The sequence below is a fragment of the Cucurbita moschata genome, unplaced genomic scaffold (assembly GCF_002738365.1).
Source record: "Cucurbita moschata cultivar Rifu unplaced genomic scaffold, Cmos_1.0 Cmo_Scf00012, whole genome shotgun sequence".
NCBI lineage: Eukaryota > Viridiplantae > Streptophyta > Magnoliopsida > Cucurbitales > Cucurbitaceae > Cucurbita > Cucurbita moschata.
In genome coordinates, this window is record NW_019268528.1 from 2,919,464 (window position 1) to 2,934,358 (window position 14,895).

Genomic DNA, 14,895 nt, shown 5'->3' on the forward strand with positions numbered 1-14,895 from the left:
ATTTTTTTTTTTTTTTTTGTTAGGAAATTTTTTTCTTAAATGATTTGTGTTAGAAATTGCGATCCACTTTGAACCTGAGTTTTCATGTCTTTACTTTTGGTTTCCCCAAAAAGTGTCGTACTAATAAAGATGGCTCAACCTCTTCTAACGATCCTCCCCTCGACCTAGAGCCTCCCTTGAAGTTAATGGAGCCACAAACAAAGTACACCTAGGGTACAAAACTTGAGTTCCTCTTGACTATGCCTATGGGGCTCACAACTTATTTGTTCGACAATTGAAGATTCTATTGACATGACTAAGTTAAGGGCATAACTCTGATACCAGCTGTCACGGTCGTACATCTTCAACCGTGTGTCGTCGTGATGTTGGCACACTCACGACCAACCTTAACCCCGACTAACCCCCCTTCATATTTTTTGCCAAACTTTATGGTTTCGTCCTATTGTTAGCCCATTTTGCCTCTGACAACTAAATATAGCTTGTGCAGAATGCAAGCCTGTTCTTCGTCAAACTTTTAATTTTGTGTTTAATAAATCTTGTTTAAATATAAAAATTTTATGTTTTGTGAAAATTTAAAATAAAATAGACAATTTAACTTTTTAATTTTTTTTTTAATTTTTAATATTTAATTTTATGATAGAAAATCCCACCTACTTTCCCATGTGATTGCTTTTCTATTTATTTATTAATTGTGAGTATATCCTAAGGACAAAGGTATTTTTTTCAAAAAATTTAAAAGTAAATTTATTTCCAGTAGAATTTATTTATTTAGTAAATTTATTTCCAGTAGAATTTATTTATTTAGTAAATTTATTTCCAGTAGAATTTATTTATTTAGTAAATTTATTTCAGGTATTTTTTAAATAAATAAGTAAATTTATTTACTCGTTAAAATTCATTAATTTCAATAAATAATTACTATTTTTTTTTTTTTTTTGTGATGATATAATTGGACAGTACCGGCCATCCAGCGCGTACAACACACCGTTCTGCACGACAAACTCCGGCGCACCAATATGGAACAACACAGCCGTGATGTCCGTCGGCGAAAGAGGCCCCATCCTTCTAGAAGACTACCAACTTATCGAAAAAATCGCCACATTCACTCGCGAAAGAATCCCGGAGCGTGTAGTTCACGCGCGAGGAGCCAGCGCCAAAGGCTTCTTCGAAGTAACCCACGACGTCTCCGACTTATCCTGCGCTGACTTCCTCCGTGCACCGGGCGTCCAAACCCCCGTCATCGTCCGTTTCTCCACCGTCATCCACGAACGTGGCAGTCCCGAAACCCTCCGCGATCCACGTGGCTTCGCCGTCAAATTCTACACGCGCGAAGGCAACTTCGACTTAGTTGGCAATAACTTCCCTGTCTTTTTCGTACGCGACGCCATGCAATTCCCTGACGTCATCCGCGCGTTTAAACCAAATCCCAAATCCCATCTCCAAGAATCTTGGAGATTCCTAGATTTTTGCTCTTACCACCCTGAAAGCCTGCTCTCCTTCGCTTGGTTCTATGATGACGTGGGCATCCCTATTAACTACCGCCACATGGAGGGCTTCGGCGTGCAAGCCTATTCTCTAATCAACAAAGCCGGTAAAGCCCGGCTCGTTAAATTCCATTGGAAACCCACTTGTGGGGTTAAGAGCATGCTCGAGGAGGAAGCCATTAGAGTCGGCGGCTCCAACCATAGCCACGCCACTCAAGATCTCTACGAGTCCATTGCCGCCGGGAACTTCCCGGAGTGGCGGCTTTACATTCAAACCATTGATTATGAAGACCAAAACAATTATGATTTTGAGCCGCTCGACACGACCATTGCTTGGCCGGAGGATGTCGTGCCGTTACGACCGGTGGGGCGGTTGGTTTTGAATAAGAATATTGATAATTTCTTTGCTGAGAATGAGATGTTGGCGTTCTCTATGTCGTTGGTGCCGGGGATTCATTACTCCGATGATAAGATGTTGCAAGCTAGGAGCTTTGCTTATGCTGATACTCAAAGGCATCGGCTTGGCCCTAATTATCTTCAGCTGCCGGTTAATGCTCCTAAGTGTCCTCACCATAATAATCACCATGAAGGGTTTATGAACTTTATGCATAGAGATGAGGAGGTTGGTTTGTGATTTCGTTTTGTTTCTTGAATTGGGTTTCTTTCGAAATTGTCATTTGATGGGTTTTTTTTGGTTTGTTAGGTGAATTACTTTCCTTCGAGATACGATGCTTGTCGCCATGCTGAGAAGTACCCAATGCCGCCCAATGTGTTGAGCGGAAAAAGAGAAAGGGTTAGTGTTCGTTTTTTATTAGAGATATCTATTTAGCTAGTAAAGAACTCTGTTAGTCTCCGAAATGGAACTAAGATTTTCCATTTAGAGAATAGAGAGAGATTTCTCGTCATTATCTAAACGGGGTGGAGAATTGTGATTTATTTCCCATCTCGAATGGAGATAAGAATTTCCGTTTAGAGAATAGAGAGAGATTTCTCCTCATTATCTAGACGGGGTTGGGAACTGTGATTATATTTCCCATCTCGAGTGGAGTTAAGTATCTCCATTTAGAGAATAGAGAGAGATTTCTACTCATGATCTAAATAGGGTCGGGAGCTGTGATTATATTTCCCATCTCGAATGGACTTAAGAATCTCTTTTTAGAGATTCGAGAGAGATTTCTCCTCATTATCTAAACAGGGTCGGGAACTATGATTATATTTCCCATCTCGAAATGAGCTAAGAATCTCCATTTAGAGAACAGATATAGATTTCTCCTCATTATCTAAACAAGGTCGGGAACTATGATTATATTTCCCATCTCTCACCCGCCTGAAAGAGATGAGGATAGAGAAGTCCCTCCTCGCCCTGTACCCATCACTACTGAGAATATTTACTAAACCCACTACACTTAAATGGTGGTAAAAATTATCTATGTATAATTATTTACCGAATCAAATAAATTATAAAGAAAATAGAAAGGAGAGTAAAAGGATGGATGATATTTGCTTATAATAATAAAAGGTCAAATACGATACCTATATGAAATCATAATAGAAGACTAAACATCCTGTATCTGTATGAAATCATAATAGAAAATTAAATATCCTCAATCATACCAGATACGTTATCGTATATATCTTCAAAACTATTTGGTGTGTTGTGTTATCTTCAACAACTATGTTTTGGTGTGTTGTGTTAACAATGGAGTGAGTAGAAGAGACAAGAATTAGTGGTGGGGCCTTAACTTTTTGACTTTTTCACAACTTTTCAGTGTGTGATTCCAAAGGAGAATCATAACTTCAAGCAAGCTGGAGACAGATACCGATCATGGGCACCAGACAGGTACCCACCACCCCATACAGCTATATAATTTTCTATAACTATTTAGAACCAAAACAGATCAATTTTCATAAAGCTTATTATATGTTAATCCAGGCAAGAACGGTTCGTGAATCGGTTCGTAGAAGCGTTATCGGACCCGAAAGTGACTCATGAGGTTCGCAACATATGGATCTCGTACTGGACTCAGGCAGACAGGTCTCTGGGACAAAAGATAGCGTCTCGTATGAATGCGAGACCAAACATGTAACAAACCCAACATTATTACGCCGCGAAGCTTCGGAATGTTTAAGGTTAATATGTAAGAAGATCGTGTTCAACTATGCATATGTAAGACTAAAGCTGTTGTAATTTGGGTCCCTGTCGTTCAACTTTGTTGCTGTTTCTCTGTATGGCGGCTGACAAATGGGTATGTTTTTATGCTTTGAATCCCTCCCATTGGTCGCCTTTGTTGCTTCCTATGAATAAAAATGGCTTCTTTTTCTTCTCTCTCTATCGCTCAAACCTCCATCCAATGATCTTTGTTAGTTTCTATCGTTTGTGTTTGCCTTCGATCTCTCTTTAATTATGATTTTGAAGTTTTCCCCAAGCAAGGTCCGGCCTTAAACGGGATGAAAAATTTTCACTTAAATGAAGAGACAGTAGGGATAAATGTTTTTTCTGTGAGCTAAATGGGGTCGGGGATGGAAATTACATTCTGGTTCGTGTGTTCCTCCCCAACCTGGTCAAAGTTAGCTTATTATATATTTATATTTATTTATTGATTCCTTAAGGTCATGGTCCATCTAGTTGTCGTGGTGCGGTGTGGGTCAACCATATACGTAACCCTTGGTGAAGAAAATTATACACGTTGGGGATAAGATTCGGTCCTTAAGTTCATGATCCATCTAGTTGTCGTAGTGCGGTGTGGGTCAACCATATACGTAACCCTTGGTGAAGAAAAGTATAAACGTTGGGGATAAGATTCAGATCCTTAAATTCATGGTCCACCTAGTTGTCGTGGTGCGGTCTAGGTCAACCATATATGTAACCCTTGATGAAGAGGCGGTTAAAAGAAGAAACAACCTACGAGTTTAGTACTAGCCAAGTTGTGGTATGTCGGTCTTCTTCCCTTTGATTCTTACTACCATGACAGGGACTTCTATTAAGAGGATATTTTGCCGTGATAATTAGTTAGAATATATCTTAGATATTTAGGAAGTTGTTAGTATAGATTTGATTAGCCGTATATTTTATTTATTTACCAGATTTAATTAGATATATATTTTTCTATTTTTAGGTATTAGTTGATAGTTTGTATCCTATTTAAACGTGGTAAACCTGAATGAAGATCATACTTTCGATCCCAATTCTATTTCTATTTCTCATTCTTAACATGGTATCAGAGCACCGATCTTGGTGTTCTTAAATATCAAAATTTCCTTTATGGCGGAATCAGCCAAATCTAGCTTCAAAATTTCGGATGTTGATTTAACACATCCGTACTATATTCATGACTCTGATCAGCCAGGATATTCACTTGTTCCAATCAAATTAAATGGAGCAAATTATCAATCCTGGAGGAAATCAGTTATGCATGCTCTTATTGCCAAGAAGAAAATTGGCTTCATTGATGGCACAATTGAGGAACCGTCCCAAGATGCAAATTCAACTGAATTCGAACTCTGGAATCAGTGCAACAGTATGATAATATCTTGGTTAACTCATTCCGTTGAAGCAGATATCGCTAAAGGCATTATTCACGCTAAGACAGCTCATCAAGTGTGGGTTGATCTTCACGATCAATTCTCACAAAAGAATGCTCCAGCAATTTTTCAAATACAAAACTCGATAGCAACGATGTCACAAGGAACCATGGCACTGTCAACATATTTCACCAAGCTCAAAGCACTCTGGGATGAACTGGAAGCGTACCGCACACCATTTACCTGTAATCAACGTCAAATACATATTGATCAACGCGAAGAAGACAAGTTGATGCAATTGCTCATGGGGCTCAATCAGTCTTATAAAACGGTGAGATCTAACATATTGATGATGTCTCCATTACCTAATGTGAGGCAAGCCTATTCATTACTTGTACAAGAAGAGATGCAGCGTCAGGTAACTTCCGAACCTACTGAGAAAATCTCGATTGCATCAGCAGTGCAAAAGAAAACAATATATTCAAAATTCGCCAAGGACAAATTGTGTGAACACTGCAATAAAAGTGGTTATACAATTAACGAGTGTCGAATTCTTAAGTTTCACTGTAAGTTTTGTGATAGAAGGGGCCATACAGAAGATCGGTGTCGACAGAAAAATAATTCTGGAAGGACAAGACAAGACAATCAACACAGTAACCGTGGATATCGATCATCTGCAAATATGGCCGATGTTTCACAGTTGAATACAGAAGAACAGTCACCTAATTCCATTCCAAATTTTTCTTCTGAGCAATTACGACAGATAGCACAAGCCTTATCTGCAATCAATCATCACCCTTCTGGTAATTCTGACAATCACATCAATGTTGCAGGTTTGTTTCCCATATCTACATTATCTATTAACTCTGCGAGTTCTAATTCATGGATTCTCGATAGTGGAGCTACGGATCATATAGTATCAAAATCTTCTGTTATGACTGAACCAAAGGCTGCCATCATGTCTACAATAAATTTGCCTGATGGAGAGACAGCACGTGTGTCACATACTGGCAATATTTCCCTTAGCCCTAACCTTAAATTAAACAACGTTTTATGTGTGCCTTCATTCAATTTAAACCTAATGTCGATCAGCAAACTTACCAATAATAAACAACGTTTTATGTGTGCCTTCATTCAATTTAAACCTAATGTCGATCAGCAAACTTACCAATAATTTGAAATGTTATGTCACCTTCTATCCTGATTCTTGTGTTATGCAGGACTTGGCTACGGGGAAGATGATTGGCTCGGGTAAACAATTTGGAGGTCTCTATCATATTTCTTCATCTCCAATCAAGTCTTCAGCTCATCAAGTATCTCAGTCATCTGATTTGTGGCATTTACGCCTAGGTCATCCTTCCTTTTCTCGTTTTAAATTTCTAGCTGATCAATTGCATCTTAATAATGCGAGTTATTCTCATAATTGCAGTATCTGCCCGTTAGCAAAACAAACTAGGTTGTCTTTCCCAAGAAGTTCAATAACAACCCATTCTGCTTTTGATCTGATACATTGTGATGTTTGGGGACCACATAAAATTCCTACCCATTCTGGTTTGCGTTTTTTTCTCACTATGGTTGATGATTTTACTCGATGTACTTGGGTTTTTTTAATGCAACATAAGTCAGAAGTACATCATTTGTTGATGAACTTTGTTAAATTCGTTCAAACTCAATTTCATACTACTATCAAGATAGTTCGATCAGACAATGGGACTGAGTTCCTATCTTTGCAACCATTCTTTACTTCTAGTGGTATTGAATTTCAGCGCACTTGTGTCTATACTCCACAACAAAATGGAGTCGTAGAACGCAAGCATCGCCATATCCTAAATGTAGCTAGGTCTCTTCTTTTTCAGTCACAGGTTCCACTTAATTTTTGGGGAGAGTGCATTTTAACGGCTGTTTATCTTATAAATAGAACGCCATCACCATTATTATCTAACAAGACACCCTTTGAAGCACTCTACAAACGACCACCTACATTTCATCATCTTAAAGTTTTTGGTTGTAAATGTTATGCAACTATAGTACATCCTAAGCAAAAATTTGAACCTAGGGCAACTCCTTGTGTTTTCGTAGGATATCCTTGTGGTCATAAAGGTTACAAGTTGTATGACATGCAATCTCACACATTCTTTATCAGCCGTGATGTCAAATTTTGTGAAGATGATTTTCCTTTTTCATCAGCTTCACAAACTTCGACATTAGCTCCTTCGACTCCTGTTGTACCACTTCATGATCCATCCTACTCAAACATCCATCCTCCACCTTCACCTCCTATTCCTTCACCTCCTACTCCTCCTTCACCTCCTATTCCTTCACCTCCTACTCCTCCTTCACCTCCTATCCCTTCACCTACTACTCCGTCGTCTCCTCCACCTTCTCCAGATCCGCCCACTAATTCCAATCCTATCCCACCTGATACATCAGCTCCACTTCGACGTTCTACTCGTACTAAACAGCCTCCAGCTTGGCATAAGGATTATGAGATGTCTTCTAGAGCCAATCATTTAACCTCTAGCTCAAGTCCCGGCACTGGCACCAGGTATCCCCTTCATCATTACCTTTCATTCTCTCGTTTTTCTCCTACTCAACGTGCTTTTCTAGCTCTTATTACATCCCAGACAGAACCTAAAACCTATGACGAGGCAGTTGGCGACCCGTTATGGCAGCAGGCTATGAATGATGAAATTGCAGCTTTGGAACGTAATCATACATGGTCTCTCGTTCCTCTACCACTTGGTCATAAAGCTATTGGTTGTCGTTGGGTGTACAAAATTAAATACAACTCTGATGGTTCTGTTGAACGTTATAAAGCTCGACTAGTAGCAAAGGGGTACACTCAGGTTGAAGGTATTGATTACATAGAAACATTTTCCCCTACAGCGAAACTTACTACACTTCGTTGCTTACTCACTGTTGCTGCTGCTCGAAAATGGTTCACCCATCAGTTGGATGTTCAAAATGCCTTTCTCCATGGTAATCTAGACGAGGAAGTTTATATGTCTTTACCACCAGGTCTTCGCCGACAGGGGGAGAATATAGTATGTCGGCTCCATAAATCTCTTTATGGATTAAAACAGGCTTCTCGCAATTGGTTCTCCATATTTTCTACAACTATACAAAATGCAGGCTACACTCAGTCCAAAGCAGATTACTCTTTGTTTACTAAGAGTAAAGGTACTTCTTTCACTGCAGTTCTAATCTATGTTGATGATATTCTGTTGACAGGCAATGATCTCGAAGAAATTCAATATCTCAAGACTAGTTTACTCCAGAAATTTCTTATCAAAGATTTAGGAAATTTGAAATATTTTCTAGGCATTGAATTTTCTCGATCTAGAAAAGGAATTTTTATGTCTCAAAGGAAGTATGCTCTAGACATCCTTCAAGACACAGGTCTTACAGGAGTACGTCCAGACAAATTTCCTATGGAGCAAAATCTGAAACTTTCTTTAACCGAAGGAGAGAAGTTGAATGATCCAAGTAAATACAGACGGTTGATTGGCAGATTAATATATTTGACCGTCACTAGGCCTGACATAGCTTATTCAGTTCGTATGCTTAGCCAATTTATGCATGAACCAAGAAAACCACATTGGGAGGCAGCTCTTCGAGTTCTGAGGTACATCAAAGGCACTCCTGGTCAAGGACTTCTACTGCCATCTGAAAACAATTTAAGATTACAGGCATATTGCGATTCTGACTGGGGTGGTTGTCGAACTTCCAGACGATCTATTTCTGGGTTCTGCATTTTCCTCGGAAATTCAATTATTTCTTGGAAGTCTAAAAAGCAGACTAATGTGTCCAGATCATCAGCAGAAGCCGAGTATCGAGCTATGGCAAATACTTGTTTAGAGTTAACTTGGTTAAGAAACATTCTTCAAGACTTGAATGTTCCACTGTCCGAACCAGCATTATTATATTGTGATAATCAAGCAGCATTACATATAGCAGCCGATCCAGTTTTTCATGAACGTACGAAACACATTGAAATAGATTGTCATATAGTTCGAGAAAAATTACAAGCTGGAATCATCAAACCGTGTTATGTTTCGACCAAAATGCAATTGGCAGATGTTTTTACTAAAGCTTTGGGAAGACAGCAATTTGACTTTTTGAAGGACAAGTTGGGTGTGATCGACATACACTCTCCAACTTGAGGGGGAGTATTAAGAGGATATTTTGCCGTGATAATTAGTTAGAATATATCTTAGATATTTAGGAAGTTGTTAGTATAGATTTGATTAGCCGTATATTTTATTTATTTACCAGATTTAATTAGATATATATTTTTCTATTTTTAGGTATTAGTTGATAGTTTGTATCCTATTTAAACGTGGTAAACCTGAATGAAGATCATACTTTCGATCCCAATTCTATTTCTATTTCTCATTCTTAACAACTTCTGTTAGAGACATTAGAACGTGTTGGACATAGCACTATATCGATGTGAGTATTTTCCTCGCTTCCACATGGAGAGGTTGTGAATATGGACTAGATTTTGTACAAACGTCAAGACTTATTTAAAGATTCTGGAAGAATTTGAAGTTTTCTTAGGAACCAAACCGACCTAAAAAGTACTCACCATAGGTAGTAACCGCACTTTCAGAGGTCAGATGAAGACAAATTTGTAATATCTATAGAAGCGTGTTATTAAAGTTTAGAATTAAGATGAGTTGATTAGAACGATTAAAAGCATGTTAAGTTTAGAACTGAAATCGATAAGATGCTTGATTTTTTAAGAAAATGACGAAACGATGTTTGGACATAATATGTTAATATTGTTATACGAGGACGATTATGGGTTCACCAACAATCTCCTAATTGTGAATTAAGCTCGGTTGTCGAGAATTAGGATAATATTTTAGAATCGACTATGCTTGATTTGTGCTCTGTGAAGACTATTAAGGGCTAACCAATTAGTTTCTTTTAGTTCATCTACCCGAGCAGGGGTCTATAGTAGTATCTTTATAAGTTGATAGAGTTAGGGTTGAGCTTTAAAAATACAGTGAACCTTATGAAAACTTCATAAAAGCCGTGTGAGTGCAGTTAGGGAGGTCTTCAATCGCTCCCTAACCATGATTTGTTTGAATACGGACCGCATTAGTAAATGAGAGTTGGCTAGCCGAAGGGTCACAACCTCCTTAATCATTACTAGAGAATTTGAGAACAATGTCCATAAGAGTATGATGAGAACTATGAGTTGTAATCGACGTCGAGGTCGCGCCTTGAGGACCTACTAGCTGTAGTTCTATAATAATGATGAGGTTCATGATGACGACGTCAAAAGGGACTCGTAAAACATCTAACCAAGTATCTTAGGTACTTCAAAAAAAAAACTTCAAACTTCAAAAAGAAAAAAGAAAAAAAGAAAAAAAGAAAAAACTTCAAAAATGGAGTTTCATCATCCGATCACATCTAAGAGGGATTGAAAAGAAAAACTTGGGCTTAGTGTGGCTGGAGGAGGGATTGAAACTTCAAAAAAAAAAAAAAAAATCTAAATAACCATTATACCGATCACATCTACAAACTTCAAAAAAAAAAGAAAAAAAGAAAAAAAAATAATATAAAACCATTTAAATCAGCCAATAGTTGAAGCCCACGTAAGAGGGATTGAAAAGAAAAACTTGGGCTTAGTGTGGCTGGAGGAGGGATTGAAACTTCAAAAAAAAAAGAAAAAAAGAAAAAAAAATAATATAAAACCATTTAAATCAGCCAATAGTTGAAGCCCACGTAAGAGGGATTGAAAAGAAAAACTTGGGCTTAGTGTGGCTGGAGGAGGGATTGAAACTTCAAAAAAAAAAGAAAAAAAGAAAAAAAAATAATATAAAACCATTTAAATCAGCCAATAGTTGAAGCCCACGTAAGAGGGATTGAAAAGAAAAACTTGGGCTTAGTGTGGCTGGAGGAGGGATTGAAACTTCAAAAAAAAAAAAAAAAATCTAAATAACCATTATACCGATCACATCTACAAACTTCAAAAAAAAAAAGAAAAAAAGAAAAAAAAATAATATAAAACCATTTAAATCAGCCAATAGTTGAAGCCCACGTAAGAGGGATTGAAAATCTAAATGGGCCTCCAAATGGAAATACATTGGGCTTAGTGTGGCTGGAGGAGTGAGGCCCAAAGTCATTAAGGCCTGGGCTTCCTAGCTCTTGATTTGGGCTTCTTCTTGGGCCTGTCTGTAAAGGTACTGATTTCTTCAAGGGTCACCAAAACCTCTTCCATGGAGGGCCGATCTCTGGGGTCCATTTTCAAACATTTTAAAATGAGTTCAGCTGTGCCCCAGGCTCCTCCGGGCGAGTAGTCGTCCCCAAGTCTTGGGTCCATTAGTTTCGTCATCTTCTTCTTGTTGCTCAGTGATGGCTTGGCCCACTTCACCAAGTTGTGAGACTTACTTGGTCGGTTTGGGTCCACTGCCCGCATTCCGGTCAGGAGCTCGAGGAGCACCACTCCGAACCCGTACACGTCGCTTTTAATGTACAAATGTCCTGTTTAATTGTTGTCGAGGTTGTGAAAAGATTCGAAAAATTCAAGTTGATTCGTGAGTTGATATTGTTTTGTTGGGTCAACTTGACCAACTCGAAAATAGGGTTATAACACAACCAAACTCTACTATTAAGATTATTATGAAAATTAATAATATTTTACCGTATGCATTTTTAAAATAATTAAAAAACAACTTGACTGTTGGATGATGAAAGTCTTACATCGGTTAATTTAGGGAATGATCATGGGTTTATAATTAAGGAATACTCTCTCCATTGATATGAGGCCTTTTGGGAGAGCTTATACTCAAAGTGGACAATATCATACCATTGTGGAGGGTCGTGTTCATCTAACATAGTACAGAGCTATACCCTAAACTTAGTCGTGCCAATAGATTAGTAAATCCTCAAATATTGAATAAAGGACTCCAAAAGAAAAGGAGTCGAGCATCCTCCAAAAGAAAAGGAGTCGAGCATCCTTCAAAAGAAAAGGAGTCAAGCATCCTCAAAGGCAGTAAAAAATGACCAAGACTCCAAAGGAGTCAAGCATCCTCGAAGGCAGTAAAAAATGACTAAGACTCGATTAAGGGGAGGCGTACTTTGTTCGAGGGGAGGTGTTGGATGATGAAAGTCCCACATCGGCTGAGTTTATATAATCAAGGAATACTCTCTCTATTGAAATGAGGCCCAAAAACAATATCATACCATTGGTGAAGGGTCGTGTTCATCTAACCTCAACAACTCAACCCAAAAATAGAAGGTTTAGGTTAGACTGTGAACTCTGTTCGGGTTGCTTAGATCACCAACTCACCAACCAACTCGAAATTTTGGATTGATTCAAATAAATTTCTCAACTCAACCCGTACATACCCGTACATGTGTCCTAATTTTGACCTACACGTTAGGGAAATTTCTTGAAGGGTCTATTTGGAATTTACTAAAAAGTTCAGGGGTATTAAAGTCATTTTGAAAAAAAAAGGAGAAGGAAGGTAAATAATACCACTAGCAATGTACTCAGGGGCAGCGTAGCCGCAGGTGCCCACTGGATCCGTGCTGACGTGGGAGTAACCATTCGATGGGCCCAGTTTCGCCAGCCCAAAATCCGACAATTTTGGGTTAAAATCCTGAAATAACAACATTTTTATTTTATATTAAACATAAAAAATCAAAATAATTATTAAAAAAACAAAAACAAATTAATAATTAATAATTACCCAGTCCAGGAGAATATTAGCCGCTTTGAAGTCGCGGTAAATCACGCTCTTCTCCGACGTATGGAGGAACGTCAATCCACGCGCCGCCCCCACCGCTATTTTAATCCGCGTTTCCCATGACGGTGGCTGTACACCTTCTAAAAAAATTTCAAAAAAAATTATAAAAAAAAAAAAGGACTTTCATTTAGTCAAATTAGAAGGGCAAAACCGGAAACTCACTTCGAAATAAATGATTCTCCAAACTACCCCTCTCCATGTACTCATAAATAAGTAGAAAGTGCTTGTCTTCCCAGCAATAGCCGATTAATTTGACGACATTTGGATGGGTAAATTTCCCCAAGAATTCCACCTCAGCCTATGAAAATTACCCACAAAATTAATTCAAAAATAAAAATAAAAAATAAAAAATAATGAGCTGGAAATTGATAAACCTTCCATTCCCGGAGGCCCTGAGAGCTGTCGGGATTTGACTTTTTAACGGCGACAGGGATGCCAACGCCGACCTTAGACGGCGCGTAGGTGTCCCTATCGACCCAGCCTTTGAAGACCCGCCCAAATCCGCCCTCTCCGAGCAGCGTGTCGGGGCGAAAATTCTTGGTGGCCGTCTTCAGCTCCGAGAGAGTGTAAACTTTAAGATCGAGCGGCGTGGAGGAGGCGCGTGGAGTAGATGTGAGGTGGCCGGGAGAGGAAGGCTTGGTCGGAGGGAGGGAGTGGGCGTCGACGGGAGTGCCGCAGAGGTTGCCCATGGAGGGAGGCTCGGAGCTCGCTTCGAGGCTTAGGGATGGGATGGGCTTGATGGAGTATATAAGAAGATGTCGACACAGTTCTGCGAAGGACACCAGAAATTACGCCCCTAACCCTTGTCTTCCAGTTTGACTTGTTCTACCACGTAAAGTGAACTCGGTTCGGTCCGGTCCGGTCCGGTCCTTTAGTGTCCCACTCCCACGTGTCTTAAAATTATTTTCCATTACTTTTTAAATATATATATATATATTTTTTTCTTGCAACTAAGTCAATGCTCACATCTACGCTTCCCCACCAAGTTTTTCTTTTATTTTTATTTTTTTAATTTTAATTTTAATACAAAATCGGCAAATTCAATGATTAACTTAACCCTAATTAATATTTTTTTTTAATCACCAAACTTTGTTGTCAATTTGTTAAACATATTATACAATATTTTATTTGAATTTTGTTTTTAGTAGGGTAAACGTTCCATTGGACGGGAGAAATTGATTGGTGACTTGAATAATTTGAACAGAGTTCACAACCGATCTAACTCGATCTGAAATTTTTTAGTTAGGTTGGATTGGGTTGTCGATTTTTTTTAGTTATTTAAAAAAAATCTTAATTATGGTTGAAGCTCAAATATTAAATACCCACACGTCATAATGCATGAGTTAAAAGTAGGGGCAGGGTAAAGTTGGATTGTAACTCTATTTTCGAGTTAGTCGAGCTGACCCAACAAAAAAAAAATGTAAACCCACGAATCGAACCAAAAAGTTTGACTCAACCCAAACGTAAAAAAACCTAACCAAATTCAACAAAAAAATAAATAAATAAACGTCTGGAGTTTACGTTTTGAAAGGGTGTTGAGCGGGAGGAATAAAGTAGACAAACATTCACTTGAAGCCGGGTGCGGGAGTGCACCCTAACATGTTAAGGACTACATATGAGTTTGCTTTTACCGATTTTCTAGGTACGAATGAGAGCAACTATCTGTACTAATAAGGTGTACTAGCAAACGTGTTTCATTTAGGCCAATTCTATACCAAACGATCTCTTAATCTTTTTTTAAAAAAACACATGAGTAAAAGACAAAACAAATCGAAAGAATTAGTATCGGTGTGTGAAAATAATCTAAGTTTGAGTTTTACGAAGCTTTAAAAACATGTCTTACACGATACGAACCGTTTATTAAACATATTAACGAGATCAACATTTTATTAAAACGTCAAGGATATTAACATTATTATTATTATTTTTTAATTTACAAATATAAAAAAGGACACTTATCCTTTGAAGTGAGAGATGGAAGAGTTCCATTAGATTTGGAAGATCTAAGACTAGGAATCTTTAAAAATTAAATAAATAATAAAAAAGAAAATATAAATAATGTCAAGTGGGCCCCAAACCAACCATTATCATTATCTCATAAAAAAAGAAAAAGAGTAAAAATAATA

The 14,895-nt window shown here is 38.1% G+C and overlaps 2 protein-coding genes across 2 annotated transcripts in view; one reads left to right on the forward strand and one right to left on the reverse strand.

The window, feature by feature from the left end:
* The window catches only part of LOC111450353 (catalase isozyme 2), a 4,851-nt gene extending 1,040 nt beyond the window's left edge, over positions 1-3,811 (forward strand). The window contains exons 2-5 of the mRNA XM_023090430.1: positions 958-2,106; positions 2,188-2,277; positions 3,254-3,324; positions 3,418-3,811. Coding sequence (XP_022946198.1) covers positions 958-2,106; positions 2,188-2,277; positions 3,254-3,324; positions 3,418-3,571 — 1,464 coding nt within the window. The 3' untranslated portion in view covers positions 3,572-3,811. The remainder of the gene's footprint in view (positions 1-957; positions 2,107-2,187; positions 2,278-3,253; positions 3,325-3,417) is intronic.
* A 7,110-nt stretch (positions 3,812-10,921) lies between these two features.
* On the reverse strand, positions 10,922-13,574 carry LOC111450355 (probable serine/threonine-protein kinase PIX13). The gene is made up of 5 exons (XM_023090431.1): positions 13,144-13,574; positions 12,932-13,067; positions 12,713-12,849; positions 12,499-12,622; positions 10,922-11,501 (listed from the first exon to the last, which is right to left on the reverse strand). Exons 1-5 carry the CDS (start codon positions 13,456-13,458, stop codon positions 11,143-11,145), a joined length of 1,071 nt encoding a protein of 356 aa, XP_022946199.1. The 5' UTR covers positions 13,459-13,574; the 3' UTR covers positions 10,922-11,142.
* Positions 13,575-14,895: the final 1,321 nt, after the last annotated feature.